This window comes from Eubalaena glacialis, chromosome X, assembly GCF_028564815.1.
Source record: "Eubalaena glacialis isolate mEubGla1 chromosome X, mEubGla1.1.hap2.+ XY, whole genome shotgun sequence".
NCBI lineage: Eukaryota > Metazoa > Chordata > Mammalia > Artiodactyla > Balaenidae > Eubalaena > Eubalaena glacialis.
The window spans coordinates 94,223,211-94,248,016 of NC_083736.1; the positions used below are offsets into that span (position 1 = coordinate 94,223,211).

A 24,806-nucleotide genomic window follows, 5' to 3' on the forward strand; every position below is an offset into this window, starting at 1 on the left:
TGCATTGGACATTTTACACTCTCTATTATTTTAGTGGTCACTCTTGCAATTTTATCATTCATATCTAACTTAAGTCTAGAGTTAATCAATTATATTAAGAATAGATGAGAGTCCCAATTGTGATTAATTTGGACTGATATAAACTTATGTTCTTAGGCACACTCAAAATCTATAATTCTTTTCTTTTTTGTTCTGATAATGCAATATCACCCTCAGACCTAAGGTGTTTTCACATTTGAAAGTATGAATCTCAGTTAAGGCAGGAGGCAAATTGCTATTTATTTTCCTTATAAGCAGGGCACAGTGGTAACTATTTTAAAAAGGCCTAGAAAGGCTCAGAATTTCCCAGATCACCTTCTTGAGTTACCAGTGTTCCCATTTTACTAAAGAAATCTGATGAAATGGTGCATTCAACTGATATAACAATTAAGTAATGGAAAAGGCCAGTTTCTAAACTTATTCTTCAAGTTGTCTCTGACAGCTTTAAGTGGAGAAAGATTCATGCAGTAGGATTTTGTAATTGCTTTATTTTATCTTTTACATTGAATCAGGTATTTCATAATTTAGTCTACTCATTGTTTTCACTGGAATTTGCTCAATGATTTTAGAAACAAACATCTGATCTCACCCAAATCCTCTTCTCCATGAAACCATTCTATGGGAGGAACAACCTTGTCACCTAGAACCCATTGTCAGTGGGAAAGGACACTCAGTTAATTGTAGGCTATTAGTTTTCAAACCCAGACTGTGGAAAAAATTCTTATTTGCATTTTGCCCACCTCAACCCAAATACCTCACGTTTTCTTGAGACTCTATTGCTTACTACCCACTTCTGGTCTTACTCTTAGTCTGTAGACTTTTGTTTAAGCACAACAAGGGAATTTAAGGAAAGATGTTGTGATATATCTTACAAGTAATGGAAAAGTTGAATATCTGGCCTGATAAAGGATGGAAACAAGTGCAGCTCAGGGACTCCAAGAGCAGGAGTTTGTATCACTTCATCCTTGTGCTCTACCACTAAAATGACAGCCCTGTATTCTCAATTCTTGCATTTATCAGTTGATATTCTTTAAAAATAATTTAAAAAACCATGATAACTTTCGATCCAGTTGTTTACCCAGACCAATAAATTAAAGCAAGGAAGGCAGGACTATTCAGTGCAAACATGGTTGTGAGAATTGCCCCCACTTCAACCATGCCCTGAACACACAATGTAGAAGGTAAAAACTATAGTACTACAGAATGTCTAAGGAATGTTTCAACAATCATGCTTAAGTAATAATAGAACACTATATAGCTGGTGCTCAATTCCTGGTGCCTATTGTCATAATTTTACTAGGTTAAATCTTTCCAAAGAACTACCTTTTTAAATCTCAGCACCACCTGGACTATGCTGTTGATCGTTCTCATGCGATGTGATTTAAGACGCAAAAACCTAGACTTTAGGAAATGAAATATTTGCCTATTGTGTGATTCTTAGCTCATTCATAAGACCAGACTACATGTCTCTGCATGGGAATAGGTTCCATCTGAAGGCGATGGAAATTTCCACTGCTAATCAGAGCAAAGGAAGCTGGTTGGATTACCTTCATATCTGGGATCAAGCCAAGAGACGTTAATGCATCCATCTTCAGTATATGAGCTCAGATACCATCTCTACTTCATCCAGAAGAAGACATTGCTGTTCCAGGATTGACATCTTTTCAGATTCTCCTTATTAAGGTTTCAAACAATCTTGGGTCCAGCCTCACCCAGGGTCACCTCGTTACCAGAGCAATGATATTCTTTATTAAATGACCATGGGTTTGATGTCATATGGGTTACAATGGTCACAGTAAAACTGAGTAAGGTCAACATTAGGCCCCAGAGTCCTCCATCATTTCTCTCCTAAAAGGAGAAACAAAAAAGGCTTTCACCTTCATTATTATCACCACTGATCTCTTCAGAAAATCCTTAAATATTACGAGCTGTCAAGCCTATGGTTGTGGATACAAGCTTTCCAAAATTCTAATTTTGCTTGAAAGCTCAAATTTTATTGTTGGTGGCAAATACAGTCAGTTGTTTTTCTTGAAGGTTCACCTCATTAATTTTCAAGAAAATGTCTGCCCAGTACTCAAGTCTGAAAAACCACAGTCTTTCTGCCAGTCATTCTTTCAAGTAAAAATTGTGTTCCATGTCAAAAGCAGCTAATGCAGTGCACAACTCAAATGATTGTGCAAACATTTTCCTTCGAGACAACCACTGTATTAAGCTATGCAGGAGAAGTGCTTTGTGCACACTTCGTGTTACACAGAATTTTAAAAAGATATGCACTCAATCATCAAGATTTAATAAAAATATAATTTTATTATAAATAAGGACTCCATTAAAGACATTTAGAAATGAAACTGGATTACAAAAATTTGTTGAGTGTGTGGCTGTAAAGAATTCAATCACTACTAGTACAGTTTGGGGACACTGCCTTGATCTATGCTGAGGCACCAGCAGTTTTACCAACCATTGCTTTATTTTGAAAATAATTTTGACCTTACAGTTTCAGGGACCTGTAGTGGTCTGTGAACTACACATTGAGAACCACTGATGTACAATACGATTCCAATTCTGTGTAAAAATACACTGAGATGACATAATAAACATCTGAAAGAATTTTCACTGACTTTCAATTGCAGGAGCCTTTTTTCGACTGATGCCACAGACTCTTACATATGGTGAATGTCTTTTCATGCCAATAATATAAAAGTACATCACAGTTTTTAACAGTTGCATACTATTTTACTGTGTGGACATACCACCTATTATTTAGCCAATTCCATAGTGTTAGATATTTAAGTTGCTTCTTTTTCTCTCTTAGAAACACTGCTCAATTGAATACCCTTGATATTCCTCTGTATACAATTATTTGATTATTTCCGTAGGGAAAAATATCCTACAAGTGCAATGCTTGGCTGAAAGGCAGGTGCACCTTTAAAGCTTCTTATATAGATTGCCAAATTGCCTTCCAGATAAGTTGTGCCAGTATATTAGGCCAACCTGTCCGTTTTCTATGTGCCCCCCTCCCAGGAGTCCCTGTCTGTATTTCTGCCACAGCCTACCATACACTTGCACCAAAATGAAGATTTCATGAGAGGTGTCAGGAGAGCAGGTTGCGTTTGGAAAATCTCTGCAACTTCTCCCATTTTCTTCTTTCATTGCTTCACTGGGCCAGGGAGCAGAGGAAGGAAGATTTTCCTGCTCTTAAGTGAACTCAGAGGTGGGGGTGGGGTTCCCATAAAGGCCTCACCACTGCCCCTCTTCTAAACAAAGGAGGACCTAGACCTCTAACCTGAGGGGGGAAAAAATCACTTTGCACCAAGAGTCATTCTTTTTGTAGCACTGCTCTTTCTCGTCATTATAAATGGTGACTCAATAAAAAGAAAAAAAAATGGAAAGAAAAAAAATGGTAACTCACTTTGGCATTGCTTGGTTGCCAGAACTGCCCAAGAAAGAGGGCTTTCTCTGTCAGAACCTGCACAAGATCATACAATCCTTCCTCTCTCTTGACCTATAGCCAAGATAGCAGATTTTGGTACTTTTTTTGGTAAGCATCTCTTATCATCATTCCCTAACATTTCCTATAGCCATCGCCCTATTTCACTCTTCATCATCTCATGCTTGGTTTATAATTTCCTAACAAATGTCTCTACACCTAACCCCATCCCAGCTCCAATCCATTTTGCACATTGCCACCAGATTATTTTTCCTTTTGCCAAAAATGCCCAGTAACTCCCAGAAAATGACAGGATCATATTTCAATCTTCAGCTTGGGGTTCCGGGTCTTCCCAAACTTTTTTCGCCCTACATTTCCACCCTTATCTCCCATCACTCCTCTTCCCATACTTTCCATTCCAGGCAAACTGGTTACCTTCCTGTCACTGGAACAGATTTCCTACCTCCGCGTCTTTCTTCAAGCCATTTCCTCTCCTGGAATACCCTTCTGTGTTTTCTCATGCTGTCCTTCAGGGCCCACCTTAAGTGTGCCCTTCCTCATTGAAGCATTCTAGCCACTTCTGCTTCATTTAAACAGATAGCATATATTTGACAATAAGCATATGCTCAGGTACTGTAATCTTTTTCTATTTATGTACCTTATCTCTCCAGCTAGATTTTAAATTCAAGCAAGAGAACAATTTTTTTTTGTCAGTTGAAACATACAACTTTATTAATGATACACAAATGAAGTCTTTGGTGAATAAATTCAAGTCAAAACAGATGATAGAAGTGTAGGCTATTCATGATGGACAGGTTCACTGTCAATTCACATAGAGGAACCAGTAAAAATATTTCCATTCAAGCAGCACGATTAAAGTCACAAATGTGTTTTCAGTACAAGAGGACTATTTATTTGGTATTCATAAAATTGTTCAGCTTAAAGCTGGAGACTGTCACAGATAACATCACTCTGGATGATACATTATTCAAAACTGGCAGCTGAAAGGATCCCTTTACTATATAAGCAAGTGGAAAAGCAGTAACTTTCAATTTTCATTGCTTCCAGACTGCAAAACCAGACATTTCTTCAAGTCTCTGAGACACATAGCCAATCAGAATTTGTCCACTAGTTTTATAACTTTCACTTTCACCAAGAGGTCATGGTGATCTGCTAAGGCTCGAATTTTCTTAACGCACACTCCAGATGTGGTGCATAAGTAAAAAAGGGAGCCTTTATTGAACTCTCTGTAGTTGAATACTTCTGCTCTGAGATTGTCATAGATGATCTCAAATAGAGTCAGGGCATTAATAAGAATTTCTGATTCCACATAAGAATTGTAGAGGGAACTAAATGATGATGGCACTTGGGTACTGAGCAGTTTTTTTAACATATCTGGATTTTCAGCAAAATTCGAAAGTATTTTCAAAATCTCAACCTTGATTTTTCCACCTCCCTGAGATAACAAACGGAAAAAGTTTGCAATGGAATTGACAAGCAGGTGCTGGTAGTCATTTGTAATAGTCATGTTTGTTAAAAATTTTAGTCCAACTACCTGTACTGCTGAGTTCAGGTTAGAGGCCATGATGTCATCCATCACTTTATTCATGTATACCTGAAGCCGGCCCTGATTTTCATAATTCTCACTCAGGTTGTTCATGGCCATTAAGGCTTTTTCCTTAATGTGGGGATCAGTTTTGTTGATCATGTTTGCAATAATCGGGAGGCCTCCCAATTTGCGAATCGTGTCTTGGTTGCATGAATAATTGGCATTGTTGCTCAGAGTGAGCAAAGCTACCTGTTGGATGAAAGGATCATCCGATTTCTGAAGCAAAGCAAGGACTTTCCTGAGATCTCGGACACCCAGAATCTCATCAATTTCATAAGGAAAGGGGCGCTTCTGCATGGGAACGGGTCTCCTCCCTCTCCCTCTCTGCTGGGTCTCAGGCTCAGAGTCTGACTCCGATTCTGTGTCTGTCCACCCAGACTCCCCTTCTTCAGAATCAGGAACCTCTGCCAGGAAAGCCTGTCCTCCATTAGCGGAGGCTGCGGCAGCTGCCGCAGCCCCATCTCCAGGGCGGAAGCCCAGCCCCAATTCATCTACTTCAACCTTATTTTTCTTGCCTTTGCCCTTGCCTCCAGTCCGGGACTTGGTTCCACCCTTAGCTCCACCTTTGGGTACAGCTCCAGTAGCTGACCCGGCCTTAGGTATAGCCCCAGTATGAGCCCCAGGGGTTGTTTTCTTGGCGGCTGCTGCTGCTCTAGAGGACCCTGAAGTCCCAGGAGCCTCTGCAGCCCCAGTAGGGGCTGCTGCCCCAGAAGGCACTGCAGCCCCAGAAGGTGCTGCTGCCCCAGAAGATGCTGTTGCCCCAGAAAGTGCTGCTACCTCAGTAGGCGTTGCTGGTATGGGAGCCTCCACCGCCTCGGTAGGTGGTGCTGCCTCAGTAGGAGCTGGTGCCCCAGGAGACTCTGCTGTGCCAGGGGCTTCTGCTAATTTAGGAGCCCCTGTCATTGTGGAGGTCTCTGCAGCCACGGGAGCCTCTGCCTCCCAGGGAGGTGGTGCCACTGCAGAAGTCACTGTGGCTTCTGATTCAGCTTTAGGCCCAACCCCGGCCCCTTCTGCCTCCTGGGCCTGACTTCCTGCCCCACTCTGAGCCTCGGCACTAGATGCAGCTGGGGCCACTGCTTCAGCTCCAGCCATGTCCAGAGCAGAGGTTTCATCCTGGACCCTGACCTCTGCCCCAGTGCGGACTGGGGTTGGAGGACCAAATCCTGGCCCAAGGTCAATTGTGAATCCAGCCCTTAGTCCAGCTCTAGCCCGGGCTCCAGTCCCGGCCACAGCCCTGGTCTTGGGCTTGGCCAGTCTCTTCTTCATCTGGTTTCTTCCCCTGGCATATTTGTAGACACAGTACCAGGCACTGGCCCCGATCACTATCCCAGCGGCTACACAGCCAGCATCCCGAACACGGCTCATGATGCAGCTGGAGTGATTCCCTGATCCAGGGTGTGGAGCCGGTGTGCCCAAGTGGGGTGCGTGCACGACAAGGTAAGGTGCTTCAGTTCAGGCTCGAAAGTTCTGCTGAGGTTGCAAGCCAAGCTGGACCTGGGGTAAAGGATAAAAATGAGGCTTAGGGCTCTGGCTCACTTCATGCTTAACCAGGCCTACTTAAAGGAGAGTTTGGGGACATAATGCTTGGTGGATGGACTAGTACGCAGATACAAGTGTCCAGGCCTCTGTGTGCTGATTCAGGACCCTGGTTGTCTGATGTTTTCTACATCTTTATCCCTAGCCCTCACTGCCCAATGTAAACACATCTAATTTCCCAGCACCTAAATGGGGGATGAGAGGCCATATAGACTTCAGGAAAGCTGGTGGAGAGCCAGAAAGAACCCCAGATTCTTCTCTGATTCCCTCACCCCCACCCCAAAGGTCCCCAGATGATTCTCATACACGTACCAACTTGCTGGGAGCAGAAGCAATTTGCTCTTTTCCACCAGGCTTGCAGTTGTGCAGGGCCCAAAAGGCAGACAGACCTGTGGATAGATCCCAGAAAGGGGGTTTCGGGGGCCTTTGGTAGATGGATTCTCTTCTTTTCTTGATTTGAACCCTTGTGGGCAAGTTTCCCCCTCTCAGGGCTCCTCACTCCCTCCATATCCCTTCCTCCTCAAGCCCTTATTTAAGAAGGCAAATGCCACACCCCTTTCGCTGCACCAAAAAGGACAGGCCCGGGGCAAGGGTTTCTTGTAAAGAGGAAGAAGATGGGGGAAGAGGAGCCCCTGCCTCCAATTTCTGCTCTGGTTTCTGCCACACCATACCAGGGGTTCCCAGACAGTTCCCAGCCCCCACACTGACCTCCAGTGATTCAGGGCTGTTTCTCCTTTCTTCAGTTCAGTTAGAGCTCCATCCTAAGGACAGACTGAAGGGCAGAAATACAGATAGCAAGACGTTGGAGACTGAGAGCCTGGCGGATGGAACGGACTGAAGACCAAAGTCCCCAATTGCCTTTCAGCATTCACATACCAGAATGACAAACGGTTCCACCTCTCAATTCCTTCAACTCTTCTCACCCCTCCCCTCGCACCCCAACCCCCGCCCCTGCGCAGACTCCCCAGGCAGTCAACCTCGCCTTCCCTTTGCCCCGCCCCCCCGTCCGCCATTTCTCCCGGACAGACGGCCACACCCCTTCTCCTGCACCGAAGCGGGAGGGGGCGGAGCGAGGGTGCACAGAAGGCTGGACGGGACGCGGGACTGGGGATTACGGCCAGACAATCTAGCGTCTCCTTCCTATGACCACCAGTCCTTCAGTCCCCAGCCCCCAGGCCTAGCATCAGCCTGCACAACGGGTCCCCAGTGTCTGCCCTTTCGGTTTGAGGGTCATGATTTTCCACTGTTTCTCCGCTCTGGATTCCACCTCCCACACCCCATCGCAGTCTCCTGTTAACCGCCATTTCTCCCGCCAGGGTACCCGAACTCCTTTTTCAGGACTGAAGAAACGGGGGTGAAGGGCTGTATGCGCCGGAGGTGTCTGGAAAGCAGCCTAGGACTTAGCACGGCGGTTTAATACCAGATTCTCTCAGGGCCTCCCCTCTTGTAAAGCCCAGAGCCAGACCGCCACCTCCCCTACAAAGGCTGTCACACCCATTTCCCAGCACCCCCAAAAGACGTGGGGTGGGCCGGGGGAGAGGGGAGGGTGCGGGGGCGGTGGTTCGGAGAGGTATCTGCAAAGTGAGAGTGGGAGTGAATAAGCCGGATTGTTTACTAATTGCGTGCCCCTCCGATCACCCTTTCCCCAACCTCCCCACTGGCCTTATATGCGCTGCCACGTTTATTTATCTTCCCTCCTCCTTTCAAAACAGGACGGGATGTGGGGTGCGGGGCCTGAGTGTCAAAAACAAAACCAAAAAAACACTGGCTGGGAGGGGAAGTAAGCGGATTCTCCGCAAGTATATCAGCGTCTTTACGTTCCCCCCTCCCCCTCTTCCCGCCGCCCACCAAAATGAGCTGCGACTAAGCGCGGGGGTCTGGAGAGCCGGCCAGGGGCGGGCGAGGCGGAGACACCCGCGGCCTCAGACTCCCTCATCTCTGGGCTACCCCTATTCGGGGGTGCCAGGCCATGCCCACTCTCACACCCACCTGCCCGATCTGGGGGAATTTTCTCCTCCTCCTCCTCGCCTGGGTTAAACGCACGGCAGTGCGCAGCGCAATAGAGTTGGTACCCAGAGGAGGACGGAGGACGGCGGTCAGGGCTTTAAGTACCTTTGCCAACGTCAGCTCCTGGTCACGTGAGGGCTGCATCGCCAGTAAGCTTGGGTCCCCAATTTCCACTCCCACCAAGAGCAGGAGCCCCCTCCTTTACCCCCACTAGCACCTCACCCCACCACATCAGGTCCTGTCACTCATTTTTTTGTCTTTGTAGTCCCAGAGGCCACAAGTAGCCCCTTCTCCTTCTGTTAGAACTTGCCTTTCTCTGGTTACCGGGGAGGGGATGCACCTTCTTGGAGGGCTATTGACAGTTTTTGCTTTTCTTGTTGGGGAATCATCTCATCCTTTCTTGGGCAACTGGATACTCTCCCCTCGCTCCACCTCCAATCCCCCATCCACTAGTGCCCACCATTTACCTTGCAGTTGGGCCCCTGCTCCAGTATAGGTAAGGGGTAGGAATGGTAGTGGGGTCTTTACTTCTGTAATACGTCTCTGTTTTTTTTTTTTTAATAATTTAAATTTATTTATTTATTTATTTATTTTTGGCTGTGTTGGGTCTTCGTTTCTGTGCGAGGGCTTTCTCTAGTTGTGGCAAGCGGGGGCCACTCTTCATTGCGGTGCGCGGGCCTCTCACTATCACGACCTCTCTTGTTGCGGAGCACAGGCTGCAGACGCGCAGGCTCAGTAGTTGTGGCTCACGGGCCTAGTTGCTCCGTGGCATGTGGGATCTTCCCAGACCAGGGCTCGAACCCGTGTCCCCTGCATTGGCAGGCAGATTCTCAACCACTGCGCCACCAGGGAAGCCCTGTTTTGTTTTTAAAGCTATCACCACTCTTTATTATTATAGTAAGAAAATACAACAAAACAAGAGTTCAGTGTGGGAAGCAGCAACAAAAGAAAAAGAGTAGGCATGTTTTAGAAAAAAGATTTCCCACTAATATTGGAAGACACCATTAATTTTAGTTAATTTTTACCACATAGAAAATTCTATTGGCCACATAGGAAATAGTTTTCAAAACATGCTAAGGTATTTGAATATCTAAAAATGGAATTTTTCTCAACAAGATAAGCATGTTTCCATACGATCTGTAAATTGATCCATGGAGAGATGTTCAGTTGTCTGATCTTATTTATTTTGAACAAATAATATCCTACTTTTTCTCCTTCTGGGACAGCTTTTAAGTTGGGTAAATAAATGATCCTGTCTTGTTCTGTTAGAGAAACACATTTATTTAATGTTCCCAAACCATTGCTGACTGCTGTGTGAACCTCTTGTAATTTGATGGCTGTAACCATGACAGTTTTGAACACCTGTCCCTGGATTAGGTTCCAGTTTTGCGATTCAGCTCTGGGCAAAAGGAAGAACTATTAGACGAAGGAAATGATGGATATGAGGGATGCAGAGATGGTCAAATCCTTCCAGTCCTGTCAAGAGGGGAGGGAGGAAGGTGCTTGCCCTCCCACCTCTCCTATATTCCAGAGCCTCTCATCCCCTGCGTTCTGGCACCTGACTCTGTTGTTCATCCTAAAAGTATACATGGACAGGTGACCAGGGTGGTAAATGCCATCTTTATTCAGATGACCAATTTGAGTAAATGCCTTTGGCTTCTTCCGTCACTCCCTCCCTCAAATTCCCACAGTGGTAACTTAGGGATGCAGAGAAGGGATTGCAGTTCCCACCTACCCCTGCAGCTGCAGGTTTCCACAAAGATTGCTGGGGGAAGCACCCAGGCCTGCCTGCCCTGCTCTGCCCTTATTCATGGTGTGGCCGAGTTAACCTTGTTCCTGATGCTGTCTGCTGCTACCACCTGGCCTGCAGCCTGTTGACCTCTCACCTCTGGCCTCCTCATCTCAGGGCACCCAGGGAGAACCCAGCCTTGCTGCAGGGTCACTGCCCGAAGCCCACACCCACTTTGATACTTCCTCAGCCAAATGTATACCTGGGCCCCAGGGTCTCTCCCCACTGACCATACTGATTAACCTAGAGTAGGCGTTCTCAACTGGCTACCTCTGTGCTCTAGGTGAAATTGTATGCAAGGTTTTGTTTTTGAGTGTATGTGTGATTAAGTGCATTTTTTGGGGGGAAAGGGGAATAAAGGTCATTGACCTCATCAGTTTCTCAAGGGGTCTAGGATCCCTGCCCTAGATATTAAGAACCAATACAATGGCCTAGAGAGTCTGTGTTATATAAAATAGTCCAGATTAGAAATATCTTGGTTTTTTTTTTTTCTGGTAATGAAAGTAATATATATATTAGTGGTTAAAAATATTCAAAACAATAAGGAAATGTATAAAGTATGCAGGGAAAGTGCTCCATGATATCTTTTCCATTGCTAGTCACTGCTAAAGATTTCCAACTTTCTTTTTATGCACATATTAGTAAGTGCATTTGTGGTTATTAATCAAGTTCTGAATTGAACAACAATAAACTAATAAGCATTTAGAATTTGTATTGTAATTGTGGTAAATCTGCAGATTAATTTGAGGAACATTAGCATCTTAAAATTGAGGCTTCCCCTCCAGGAATATGATATATTTCCATTTTGCTCAGATCTATTTTTATGTTTGTTAATCAAATTTTGTAAGTTTCTTCAGCTAAGTAATTCCTATTACTTGTTAGGTTTTCCCTAGGTATTAGTAGTTTATGTTGCTGAAATGCTATTCCTTTCTCCAATTGTAATTTCTTATAGGTGATTTTCTGCTTAAGGAAAGTGTTCTACTATTATGTATTTATTTTGTATCTGCCAATTTCTGTGATCTGTCTGATTAATTTCAATTGTTTTCAAGTGATACTTTTGGTTTTTCCAGGTATGTATACATAACCATCTTCAAATGATGATTTTTTACATTTCTTCCTTTCCAATATTTATAACTTTTTTCCCCTTTTTTTCTGCATGTGTTATATTGACCAGAACTATGTTGAGCAATGGTGGTGCTTGAGAACCTCTTGATCTTGTTCTTGAAGAAAATGGGAATACCTCTTACGAAGTTTCATCATTTAGTGTAACTTTTGCTGTTTCTGATATATTTTATCTGTTTTTCAAGGTTACTTTTATTTATGTTTACCAGTACTGCACAAAAAGTAGCAGAAGGAAATAATATCAGCGAGTAGAGGTAAGTCACAAGTTCTGTGGTCTTGGTAGCCCACAAGGAGTGAGGAATCTGTTAGGTCAAAAGAGCCTCTGATATAGTCTTCATCAGACTAAGGCTATTTTCTTTTATACTTAATTTAATTTAACCAAGAATAATTCATTAAATTATAAATATATAACTCTTTACCGCACAGGCAAAGTTTCCACTATTCCTATTTTACTAATAGTTTTTTTAAAATTTAGGACTGGCTGACTCAGTTTATCAAATGCTTTAATTGTAAGATTTATTTTCTCCTTCAGTTTGCTGTTGCAATGAATGATGTAGATAAACCAGTCTCCCTTTCACTCTAGTCTCCTTATAGTTTATTCTCAATACCTCCCCCAAGTTCAAACTCCCCACCCACTTCCCCTTGTTTAGAGTAAATGCAAATGTCCTCACTACAACTGACAAGGCCCTACTCTCTTCAACCTTATTACCTTTCTGCCTCATCCTCTACTGCTCTCTCTCTAGCTCAGCGATCCTGGCTTCCTTGATGTTCCTGGAACATACTGGGCTTGTTACCTTCACAGAGCCTTTGCATTTGCTTGTCCTCCTGCCTGGGATATTCTTCCCCCAGATATCACCACACTTAGATCCTTCACTGACTTCAGATCTTTACTGAAAGGTCACCTTTCTAGTGATGCCTTCTCTGGCCACCCTATCTGAAAGTTTAACCCATCTCGACTTTTCATATCTCCTTTTCTTGCTTTAAAATTTTTTAGTATGTATCACTAACAGTATAGTATATATATAGTTTATTTACTTGTTTATTGCTTGTCTCTCTCACTACAATGTAAGGGCCACATGATTTAGAGATTTAGGTCTGTTTTATTCACCCTTGTAACCACAGCATGGAGAACAATGCATGGTATGTAGTAGGTGCTCGGTAAATATGTTGAACAAATGAATAAATAAAGGAATGGCTTTCCAACATTGCACTTACAACGACTCTCTTGCAGTCCAGAAATAAAGCCAATTGGTTATGCTGCATTAGCAGATTTATTAACTCTCAAATAAATGATTAGCTAAATCAGGGTCTTGTCATGTGACAAGATGTGGAAGACATTAAGATTGCTTTGAGTGGCATGTATAAAACTCATTATGCAGTGAGAATGATTGTTTATGAAACATGCCTTTTAAAAAAATAATCTTTTTTTCTTAAATGAAAATAGTTCTATCATTATTTTGCCATAATAGAATTTGGGCAAAAAAAAAGAAACACAATACTGCTAACAAGAAAATAACAAATCCATTCCCACTCTCTGTTTCTTTTCCTGACACCCCTTCCACCATCCCCATTTACAGGTATTTTCAGGACTGCAGAGGTGAACATTAAGGATTCCAAAGAAAAAAAGGTGGAGGGAGCACGGAAAAGGACGGGGCCATTCTCCAGAGAAGCAGTAGAATTGGCCAGTAGCCCAGGAGAAAACATTGCCCCTTCCAATAATCAAAGACAACACGTTTGTTGGATGTGCAAAGACTAGAAAGAGCGACAGTGTCCTGTGTGGTGCTGGTTGGGGGGGGGTTGGGAGGGGGCGGGTCACCCTTTGCTTTGCCAATAATAGGAGGGGAAATTTGGGACCCCGAACTCACCAGTGACGTAACTTCACGTGACCAGGAGCCTGTGTGCTGGTCTGTCCAGATAGCGGTTCTTGCTCAGGTAACCGGCTCCCAATTTCTTTTGAGGTGGCGTGGCTGTGGGCAAGGAAGGAGGAGGACAAGAGGAAACCCGTCCTGATTCCTGCCGGTCACGGTGAGGGTGGGTATTGATTGGAGACTCCTGGAGTGAGGGTGGAGGGTAGCAGCACGATTTTCGAGTTTGGAGGCGCTTCCCTATTTCCCCGCGGAGACACCCGAACCCAGACTCTTTTTCCTGTTGTGCCTTGTAAAAGGCAGCTGAAATGGTTGGCGTGGGTGACTCGAGCGGGCGGAAGGGAGGGGAGGAGGCGGCTATCGGGGAGTGGAGCGATGGGGGACTGTGAGGTGAGAGACAGGCCTGACCACCTGGACGGAGAGGGAAAGGTCCGGGATTGAACCCACGTTCGGGTGTTGGTGCGTTCACCGCATTCACCAGAGCACTGAGTCCTCATTGTCTCCTGTTTGTTCCTGTCTGGTTCTGGCTTTGGTCTGTCCCTGTCTGCCGGTCCATCTATCAGTGGGTTGATGATGCAAAAGAAAAAGAAGCTCAACGCCTCATTTCCTTCTTCCTTCCTCCGCCCCGAACACCCCCGCCCCCTTGACTGCAGTTTCAGACTCCTGCGTCCCAGCGGCTCTCACTAGCCTGAGAGAGAGTCCCCTGAGATCCTCGCTCCAGCTGCAGCATGGGCCGCGCTCAGAATTTGGGCTTGATGGCAACAGGCCTGGTGGTCGGGGCTGGCTCCTGGTACTACATATACCGACTGACGTTGGGAGAGCAGAATAAGAAGAGGCCAGCTGATGCGAAAGACATTAATCCTGCCTACAAAAAGTTTAGAAAATACAGAAAACTGTAAGGAAGAAAATAAAAATAAGCCACCAATTACTATTCCTTGTCTTTCTATCTGTGTAAGAATGTGGATGTGTTTAACATTATTGCAATTACACTGTGTACGATATCCTGGAATTATTTTTTTCAGGTTACATTGCAGGGTATGCCTTTTATTAGTTAATGAAAATGCTTCATAAAGTCTTTTAACAGATTGTTTCATAATAACAGCATAATCATAATCTTCTCCTTTTGCCGGCCTTTCAGATGGGAAAGAAATATTAGATATCTTAATTTTCTAAAAAATAACCGTATATAGAGAAAATCTACATAGACTTACGAGAGGATGTCTTTCCACACTAGTTATAGCTGTGATATCCATCATCCCAGATTCCAGAATGACCAGTTAGGCAGCTTCTGTGCCATGCTTGGCATAGAGGGCATAGGAATTTGGTGAGCCTGGGAGCCCTGGGTAAGATCCAGACTTCCAGGGGCATCATATGGCCAGCAGCTTTGAGTTCCTCCTCTTTTCTTTGGGCTGTCAGGGAGCAGGCCAGTGGTCTCATCTATTCAAGGGACTCAGAGACCTCTCCCTTTTTCCATTGAGTGAGGGAAGGGATTTCTTTTTAGTGTGAGGGAAATCCTTCACTCCCTGAACTTCATTTTTCACAGTGGATTTGGGGTTTGGAGGAAATAAAATCTGGGAAGTCCTGCCACAAACTTTCTCTGAGGCAAGGAAGTACAGAACTGGCTGGACTGAGAAAGGGAAAGCAGAGAACACAGACAGCCATAGAGATGAAACATAAATTAATAGCATTGTGTCTTAAGTGGGGTTCCCTAGAAGCAGAGCCTGACATGGGGATTCTTCTGAAAGTAGTTTATTGAGGGAGTGTTCTCAGATGAAACGTGTATGGAGATGAGGGGAGCAGGATAGGACAGGGGAAGAAACTAGGCATAGCTGTAGTTCAGCTGAAGTGTAACTTCAGCTTGAGCCCAGGGCAGATCTGGGATGTGAAGGGCGCCACAGAACTGATCCATTGTGAGACAAAGGAGCCAGGCTTTTGTATCCACTGACTGAAAGCCTTGGTGTATGGGTGAGTTGGAGTGAGAGAAAAGGGGTTTTAGCTCCGAGGTATCCTCTGACAAGGGTGTGACTGTGAGTCTTTAGCAACCAATGTTCATAGCACCTTAGGGGGATGGATGTACTAGCCCAGTAAGTGGAATCTGCACAGGGCATCAATAGTGTCTACTACTTCTACTATAACTAGCCAATCTGCATTCTTTTTTTTTTATATAAACCTATCATTGTTATTGTATAATATTCTTTTTTTCCTTAATTTTTTAAAAAATTTTTGAATTTTATTTTATTTTATTTTTTATACAGCAGGTTCTTATTAGTCATCAATTTTATACACATCAGTGTATACATGTCAATCTCAATCGCCCAATTCAACCAATCTGCATTCTTGTGATGAAAATGTGCTTCCTATCCATGTGATCTTCCCATCAGGAAGCCTTAACTTCAGCATTACTAGCTGTGGAGTTATTTCATGGGTGCGGTCTATCAGGAAATGCCCAGCTTCTCCATAAACAAAACAAAAAGAGGAGAGTGCTCGTACTTCTCTAGCCTTCTAGTGGTTGTCTCAGAAACACTCTCCCTCAGAGGCTAATTTTCTCTCTACAACCTGAGTAAGAATCAAATCTTCTCCTTCAGTGTACAGATTTTGGAGGGGCGCCGTGTAGCACGTAGTTTAGCACCTTGCAAAAATGTGTTCTGCCTATGAGATTGTAGGCTAGTACAAAGGTTGAGGGATGTGCAGATATAGGATGTATGGCTCTGGCCCATTTAGAACAGGCTTTGGCAGGTGTTAAATTGACTGCCATACAACTCTCTTCCAAATTCTTGAAACCAGCAGAGAAGTTACTAGAGGAAGGGCAGGTGCTATTCACCTAGACCAGATGACCCAAGCAGAGGTGGGAGGGTGTCAAGGCAAAGGGACCTTGTTAGCCTGACAAATGGGTTGCCCATTAATTTAACATCCATGTGATGGCCGTGGGTTCCTGGGGATAGAAGGTACCTTGGAGGAATTTAAACTTTGAGCCCTCATCTTGCTAATATGCAAAAAAGAGCAGCCTCATTTATTTTTGTGGTTCCCTTACTCCTCGAATGTTGTCAAAATTTGGGAGCCAGAGTCTCAGAAAGGCAGGCCTATTCACATAGTCTGCTGAGACACACATTGTTCCAGATTGCAAATCCATTTGAGGTTTCAAGGCTCTGGTGCTTCTGCTCTATACTAGAGGACCAGAAATCTTTGTCAAAGCTGGAGTTGCTGAGCATCTCATCATGGCTGTCCTATCTGAGACTTGCCACATCACTGAGGCACTCTTGGGGCAGGGCACAGGTATCTCCTTGTTTAGGAGTCCCTCATTTCTTCATTTGCACTAACCTTTTCCCAGAACAGAGGAATTTTTTTTTTTTTTGTGACTAGGGAGAAATTCCTGTCTCTTTAAACCATAAGTTATCTTGCTCAACTTGACAGATGAGGTCAAGAGGGGGTAAGTAAATTAAGCAAGACCCTATAGATACTGATGGGTCATTGGATAAGTTCTTTCTCATTTTAAAAACATACATCTCGTTAAAATAATTAAATATTGAGAAATTGCACTATAATTCAATTTACTTCCCTCTCCTATCCCTAACCAGTTTCACTTATAATTAAAAGTCATAGCTTTTAATGTTGTGAGATAATTAAATATTACAGCACACTGTAGGATATTATGTAAGAGTCTGTTTACAATGTCTACATGACAAGGATTCCCAAGTCCCAGCTAATGGCCTATTTTTATTCAGTGTGCGCATTTCTCTCACAACCATGTTTTCGTAATTCAAATCGGATATAAGGTCTTTGATTAATTAGGAAACCTAACTTACATTATGTAAAGAGTGGTTGGTATTAATGCCATCAAAATCAGGAGCCACTATCACTTGTATTTTTTTTTAAAGAACATACCAACTTGGTTGAGATGCCTTTAAATTTTGTTTATCCTAACAGTGGGTGATAAAAGTGATAAAAATTGATAAGAATGTGTAAGAAGGTTTGTGCTAATGATAGAGCTTTTGGTGATAAGGAAAAGAAAAGCCATTACTCCTGAACAAATGCTCCATGTAATCAAAACCTGAATTTGTCATCGTAAGTCTATGTTTTATAGCTATACACGTATAGCTTTAATAAAACCTTTATTATTGAAATTCCTGCAGCAAATATAAATTTGCTATTGCAAGTATCAAGTTTTCTAGACTTAAGTCCATTTTCCCCACTGAAACAAATGTTTTTTAGAGAGGAATTTTGAAACTGTTGGTTCCTTTGAAATGCAAATACCGCTTCATAGGAGAGCAGGGTGTACTTGTGAGTCTTGTGAACAATTTGGTAACCATGACAATTCTGACTACTAAGTGGAGAAGAGCCTTTCTGTTATCTCCATCTAGGGCCCCCCAGGGATCAGAAATCCAGAAAAACATGTTTCACCTATTTTAGTTTTATTTTGAAGAGTGAGTGTAGAACTGGTTTACTGGTTGACCATCCAATCAAAATCTCATTAAGAAAGATGCTGGGACTCCAACCCAATCTGCTGGAATATGAGAACTTCCCATATCATATATTGTAGTAGATGAGATGGTATTTTGGGAAAGGGAACCCTTACCTTTGGCTTTCAGAATCAACACCCAGAACTGCTCATCAGGCTCTAACTAGCCCTGTGGCTTTCTCTTCATCTAGAAAGTACAAAGTTTATTATAGTTCATGAATACAATATGCTTCTCAGGCACTCTTTCTTCCTCCTGATGCCTGGCATAAAAGCCCTAGGATGGCAGGCTCCAGATTGTCCTGGAGCAAGAATAATAAAAATAGAAATAGTAATAATAATAATAATAATAAAGATAAATGTAACGAAAGCTTTCTATGTGTTATCTATTTCATTTTTATAAAATCTCATCGTGGATAGGTATTAGTTTACAGATGAGGAAATAAAGACTCAAGAAGTTAATCAACTTTGATAATGTACACAAAGCTAGAAATTAGTGGAGTTAGAGTCTGAACTGTCTCCAAAACCCACGCCCTTCACTACTAGTTTATGCTGCATCTTAATGTACATGTCCAGGAAGTCCCTGCCAGCAGGCTCTGACAGACAGAACTACACAAACAGCCTGGAAGATGAGGGGAAAAAAGAAAAAAGAAACTGCCTTCCTCAAAAGAGGAGGAACACCAAGAGCCCTCAAATACAGCCCAAAGAATTCAAAGAGAGGAAAAGGATGACACACCCTTCCGCAGGCCACCCCACCTCCAGATACACAGATACACAGTAAATAGGAAAACAAAGTAGTGAGGAAAGAAATGATACTGACTTTGAGATAGTACAAAAGTCCTTCTTTTCCACACCACGTGATGTCCATTTGACTTGTGCTGTCTGAGCCTCCAGTTTTCTCCTGGTTCCCATTTCCCTTCTCCTTCCTCTAGCCAGCTGATCCACTCACAGGGTCTGAGGCTGATGATACCCACATCTTTATCTCCAGGGCAGACGTCACAGCCCAACTCCAGACCCATATCATCAACTGGTCACTGAAGAGCTCCATTTAGACAACTCACCAACTCCTAAAACTCAACTTTTCTCAACCTGAGCTCCTCCACTTCCTCCTCAAACTGTTCCTCCTCCTCCCCGCCCTGCCCTTCTCCCTCCCCCTCCTCCTCCTCTGAAAGGTCTCACTCTCAGTGAAGGGCACCAACAACACATTCTGCTGCCCAAACCAGACCCTCTCCTCTGCCTCACCCCCACACCCCATCTATCTACTTCTGAAATATTTCCCATCAGTCCCCTCCTCCCAGTCACCACTTCTGCCAACCTTGCCTGGCCATCTCTCTCCTGGATGACTGCAGCAGCTCCTAACTGGTCTACCCGCCTCTGCTATGGGGTGGGGTGGGGAGAGCTCCAACATACTCTGCAGCCAGAGATCTCCCTCCAATCTGTGTTCCTCCATGTCTCACTTCAAACACCTCAATGGCTGGCTTCCCACTGCACTGGGGATAAGTTCCAAACAGCTAAGCTTTCCACAGCCCTGCCCCTGCCTACTCTTCCTTCTTCACTGCTTTGGCCATACTGAACCTTTTCATGTTCTCTGAATGCACCATGCTGTCTCTCATCTCCTAGCTTTGGCACATATTGTCCCTTTTGCCTGGAACACGCTCTTTCTTCACTTTCATCTGGATGGTCCCCACTTAACCTTGACTGGCATGTTGGGTGTGTGCATGTTCTGCTGTTGTACCTGGGCAGGCAGTCCTTTGATTGTGTCTTACAGTCTACTCTTCAAATCCACTGTGGCTGGGTTTACTTGTTTAGCTTTCAGATGGAAACCTCACTTCTAAGCTCTTCAATGTGTGTATGTATGTGTGTGTGTCTATATTTCCCTCCTTAAAAAAAAAAACACCTTGGTTATAGGATGATTTAATAATTTATTGCTAGAGACTGAGTTTAGCCCTTTGTCTCTAGTCATGCATTCCTTTAATCCTCTAGCATACTTTCTCATTATGCATCTTTACTGATGCCCAATAATATCTGTGGTTTTATATTTTTTTATCAGAATTGCATAATAGTTATGAATTTGGACTCTCCAGTCAGACTGCCTAGGTACAAATCTTTTTTTTATTGCTATATGTATGACTTTGAACAAGTCATTTAACTTCTTTGTGTTTTTTCCTTATGTGAAAAATTAGGATAACAAACATCCTTTCTCACAGGGTATAATTGAGTGTAGAATGTTTAGAGCAGAGCCTGGTACATAGTAAGTGCTCAGTAAATTTAACTAAAATTGTCATCCTCAATGCTGTTTTCTCTTGCATATGCCTTTTCTTCTCAGAGAACAGAACAGTTACTCTCTCTGCATTTTAGAGTCTGTAGCCATTAGGTCTATTCCAATTGTATTTTTTCAAACATACCTTACTCTCTCGGCTTCTCTCCCATTTATAAATTGAGAGTTAAATGTATCCAAAGATTATTACAGCTTCAAAGACCAAAAAGGAATTAAAAAGAACTGGTCAGTGCTTAATGGAGAAAACACTAATTTGGGAATTAATTGTTCCTATGATTTGGGACATTATGAATCTAATGTCTGTCTGGGGTGAGAGCAATAGAAATTCACCCTTCAAATAAAATTGGATATGTAATATGTTTTTGGTTTATTTTATTGAAGTATAATATTAATAATCACAGTGAGGTCTGTTAATAAGGTCTAAGTACTCAAGCAAAATCTCTCCCTCCTACCATGTCCTAATTAGCTGACATTTTAAGTTAGGATGCTTTTGAATGACCAGCCAGCTGCAAAATAGGTTTCCTTTGTTCCTTTCATTCCCTGCTAATTGAGTTAGAATAATCACATCATTAAAAAGCTTCTCTGGGCAGCCAGCTCACAGGAGGGGGTGAATGAAGGTGGGCCACAGGATGAGGTGTTGGAAGCACGGACATTTAAACTACTTCCCTTATCCTGTGCTTCAGTGTATCACAATGTCAGGATTCTCTGGCAACCAGGAAACCCTGTTTTCAGGATGTACCTTAGTTCACCAATCATACTGCCTCTTTCAGATTTATGGATGGCTCAAGGCCATATTTATCAAGAAAAAACTCGATATTAAGAGAGGAAAAGAAAAAGAGTGGAAGAGCGAATGAGAATAAGAGAGAGAGAGAGAGAGGAGAGAGAGAGAGAAACTATAGTTAAGTTCATGCTGTATACTTTACTTTATCCTAAAATTTGGGCCTGTGCCTTGTCAATACCTAGTTAAAATACCATGATTACCTTAAAAATTATGAATTTAAATATTTAAAGACTTTCTAGGGAAGTGGTTGGTAACAGAGGAGCCTGGAGTGGGATTTGGGGACACAGTGGATAGATCTTGAAGTGGGATGTTTCAATCAGCAAAGATTGATATTAAGACTCGTGTCCTGGGGCTGACTGAGTACTTGGATACTCATTGAGTACTCAATTCTCCACTTTTGTTTGTCTTCGGAGTGGGAATGACTGAGGCCAGCTGGGATCCTGGGGCAGCCACGACCTCTTGCACTCTGTGCTGCCTATTTATCTCTTCTGAATACCTCTGCAATCTCTGCTGCCCTACTTTCTGTTTGTTTGTCTGCCCAGGGAGTAAGGACCAGCTCAAAGTCTGGATTCCCAATTTTGTCTCCCACTCTTTGATTACTTTCCTATTTTCAATCAGTCTCCCTCCACACACCCCTGATTGTACTGCGCTGGGGCGGGGGTGTGTTTCTGGTCAGTGAGATGTATGAAGGGAGAGAGTGGTAGGGAAGCCACAAAAGGAATAGACTTCCAAGTGGGAACAGCTTGACAAGCATGGCCATGAATAAAGAACTGCAAGTAGTTGTCCTTCCCTCAAACATTTAATGCTCAATATTTGTCTAGTTTTCTTTCAGGGGAGGGGCTGCTTCAGCCTCTCTCAATCCTCCTTTTTCTATCTCCTTGTATGATTACACTTTCTGTCCACATGTTGATCTGTGGAGAGAGGGAAAATGTAGCTAGAAACAGGTGTCATGGAATTGCCTAAGAGCAAGTCCACAAAGTAGGAAATAGTAGAAAACCAGGGCCCTGCATCAGAAATAACAGGTATTGGCACTGATGGCCAATGATGGTCAGTCCACAAAGCAGTCTCCAATGTCTCCTGCTCTCTATGCAACTGTAGATGAAGAATAGTCTGGACATCTCTGCATAGCTTCAACGAGTGTTTGGAACATCACCTTGCACATAAAAAAATAGAACCATGACTCTAGCTGACTGCAAGTCTCAACCAGAGCACTAAATTAAGATTGAATCCTAATCCAGGGTATAGAATTTGGAGGCAAGGGATGAGGACAGAGATTCAAGGGAAAGGGAGTACAGGCAAATTGGGTTTTGTCTGGGTGCCAGGTCTACTGCTAAGTCCTGTCTTATTAGGACACTGAAAATCTTTATAACCTTCAAGAAGACTCCTGGTTCACATCCCAGATAACAATCCAGCTGTGTCCTCCACAGCTTTCTCTCCATTCAGGAATACTAGGTTTGCTTCTCTATCTGAGGCTCCCATACTCTGCCATCCTGCCTCAAGGAAAATCTTACTGATATTCTCCTGGACTTGCTTTTGTTTTTCTTTTTACCTACAGCTTTGAACTTGAATACTTAGATCTATTCTGGTTCCCATTTGCTTAGAGACCAACCTCAATGACTCAACCCAGTGAAAAGGCAATAGGATACTAAGGCAGTTTAGGAAGTATAACTGAGTATAAAGAAGAAGAAATTAATTCCATGTTACTCTGCTACAATCTAGAGACTTTTTTATGTAGTTGAAAACATTCTGTATAAACAGTCTTAGCTTCTCTTTAACTGGAAACTTCCTGGGCTTCTGGTTGGGTAGAGCGGAGACCAGACATTACACTTGCAGTCATTTATAACTTTATCAATGTGTGTGTGTGTGTGTGTAAGAAGGCAAGTTATAAGAGGGGTAATGGTGAGGTGATAAATGTTTGAAGACCACTACCCAGAACCAGGAACTATGAGTTTTGAGATCAGTGTTCTGGGCTGATCTTTTCCCTGCTTCTGATCTGGGCATGGAGACAGCTACTCTACTTTTAAGCACTGCTGTCGGTGAGTTGCTAAGGAGGTGCAGATATAAAGAGTCCCCACCCCAGCCATGTCCTTAACAGTTCATTCATCCACAGGCACCAAGGAAAACACCCGTTCCATAAGAGATCTACTGCAGATCTTACTGGGGCTTTAGTTCAGGGTTAAGTTCCAATTTGGATGTGTGGAGGTTGAAGTCAGAGCTTCTAGAAGGAAGGAAATAGCCTTTATTGAGCCTCAGCTGGATGCCAGTTCATCACATCAGGTTACATTATTCCTTCTTAATCCCCAAGAAAATTACTGATTTTCACATATTCCAGCAACAGAGACTTAGTGGGTTTCTTAGGAACTGCAGTAATAAAAACTTCCTTTTCCTTGTTTTCTAGCTGGTTTTTATTTAGTCGCAGGAAAGCTATTAATTTTTATGTATTAATCTTGTAAATGGTCACTTACTGGACTGGCTCATTGCTTCTAATGGCTTTCCAGTTTTTTTCTTGGATTTTTCCAGGTATTAAATCATATCATCTATAAATAAAGATAAAATTTGCTTCCTCCTTTCCAGTATTTATATATCCTTTTTTTTTTTCTGATTGCACTGGGCTGGTACTTCCAGAACCATGTTAAAATATAATGATGAAAGCACTGTTACCTTGTTTTTGATTTTGCTGAAAATGCTTCTGTGGTGTTCCCTCATTAATGACTGTGGCTTTGACTGAAAATATATTTATCAATTTTATAAAGTCTTTTTAAAAGCCAGGATTAGGTGATAAATATTGGCACATTCCTTTTCTGCATCTTTAAGAATGATCATATGGTTTTCCTCCTATAACTATTATTTTAATTAATGATAGCAATAGATTTAAAAAAATTTTTTATTTATTTATTTATTTATTATTTTTGGCTGTGTTGGGTCTGCGTTTCTGTGCGAGGGCTTTCTCTAGTTGCGGCGAGTGGGGTCCACTCTTCATCGTGGTGCGCGGGCCTCTCACTATCGCGGCCTCTCTTGTTGCGGAGCACAGGCTCCAGACGCGCAGGCTCAGTAGTTGTGGCTCACGGGTCCAGTTGCTCCGCGGCATGTGGGATCTTCCCAGACCAGGGCTCGAACCGGTGTCCCCTGCATTGGCAGGCAGATTCTCAACCACTGCACCACCAGGGAAGCCCCTAGATTTCTTAATATTGTCACAAGTTTACCCTACTGAGATGAAACTTAACAAAGAGTATTATTTTTAATGTAATGTCGGATACTATTTGCTAATATTTTATTTGAGATTTTTGCATTTTTAATTTTTTTATTGAAGTATAGTTAATTTACAATGCTGTGTTAGTTTCAAGTGTACAGCAAAGTGATTCAGTTATAAATATGTATATATTCTCTTTCAGATTCTTTTCCATTATAGGTTATTATAAGATATTGAATGTAGTTCCCTGTGCTATACAGTAAGTCCTTGTTGTTTCTCTATTTTACATACAGGATTTTTGCATTGTTATTCCTAAAGAGTCCAAGTGTTCGATTTTGGAAGATGTATTGGGAAAATATATTTATAACTTCTATAATTATTGCTAGCATTATAAAAAAGAAAATGAAAGTTTTAAAATTTTCTTCATGCTTCGAATAGTTTAAATAACATGGGAATTATCTGCTTCTTAAAGAACCATTGAAGTTCTAATCTGGGAAGTGGCTTAGTGAAAAACTATCCTGGCAGCGATGTGCAGAGGAGAGAGACTGGAGACAGGAAAACAGTCTGGAAGTCATTGTAATGGTACAAGCATGAGATGAAGAAGGCCTGTTACAAGAGGAAGAGGTGAGAATGCTGGAATTGGAGGCGCTGTTGTGGAAGTAAAAGACACTTCAATAAAAGGAGAGAGAGAATTTGGTAACTGTTAGTGT

General features: G+C 42.8%; 1 protein-coding gene and 1 long non-coding RNA gene across 4 annotated transcripts; one reads left to right on the forward strand and one right to left on the reverse strand.

The window, feature by feature from the left end:
• Positions 1 to 4,213: 4,213 nt before the first annotated feature.
• ARMCX2 (armadillo repeat containing X-linked 2) lies at positions 4,214 to 13,709 on the reverse strand. 3 transcript variants are annotated; one of them, XM_061179070.1, is made up of 4 exons: positions 13,395 to 13,709; positions 7,320 to 7,383; positions 6,924 to 7,000; positions 4,214 to 6,569 (listed from the first exon to the last, which is right to left on the reverse strand). In XM_061179070.1, exon 4 carries the CDS (start codon positions 6,438 to 6,440, stop codon positions 4,581 to 4,583), a length of 1,860 nt encoding a protein of 619 aa, XP_061035053.1. In that variant the 5' UTR covers positions 6,441 to 6,569; positions 6,924 to 7,000; positions 7,320 to 7,383; positions 13,395 to 13,709; the 3' UTR covers positions 4,214 to 4,580. The 3 variants fall into 3 exon arrangements, with proteins under 3 accessions (XP_061035053.1, XP_061035052.1, XP_061035054.1); XM_061179069.1 differs by lacking the exon at positions 13,395 to 13,709 and adding an exon at positions 8,601 to 8,682; XM_061179071.1 differs by lacking the exons at positions 7,320 to 7,383; positions 13,395 to 13,709 and adding an exon at positions 8,601 to 8,680.
• On the forward strand, positions 13,407 to 14,319 carry LOC133082473 (uncharacterized). Its single transcript, XR_009698953.1, has 2 exons — positions 13,407 to 13,560; positions 14,048 to 14,319. It is a non-coding gene; the product is annotated as an uncharacterized LOC133082473 (long non-coding RNA).
• Positions 14,320 to 24,806: the final 10,487 nt, after the last annotated feature.

Coding starts and splice junctions, on each gene's coding strand:
- ARMCX2 (XM_061179070.1), bottom strand. CDS start 6,440: ATGAGCCGTGTTCGGGATGCTGGCTGTGTAGCCGCTGGGATAGTGATC.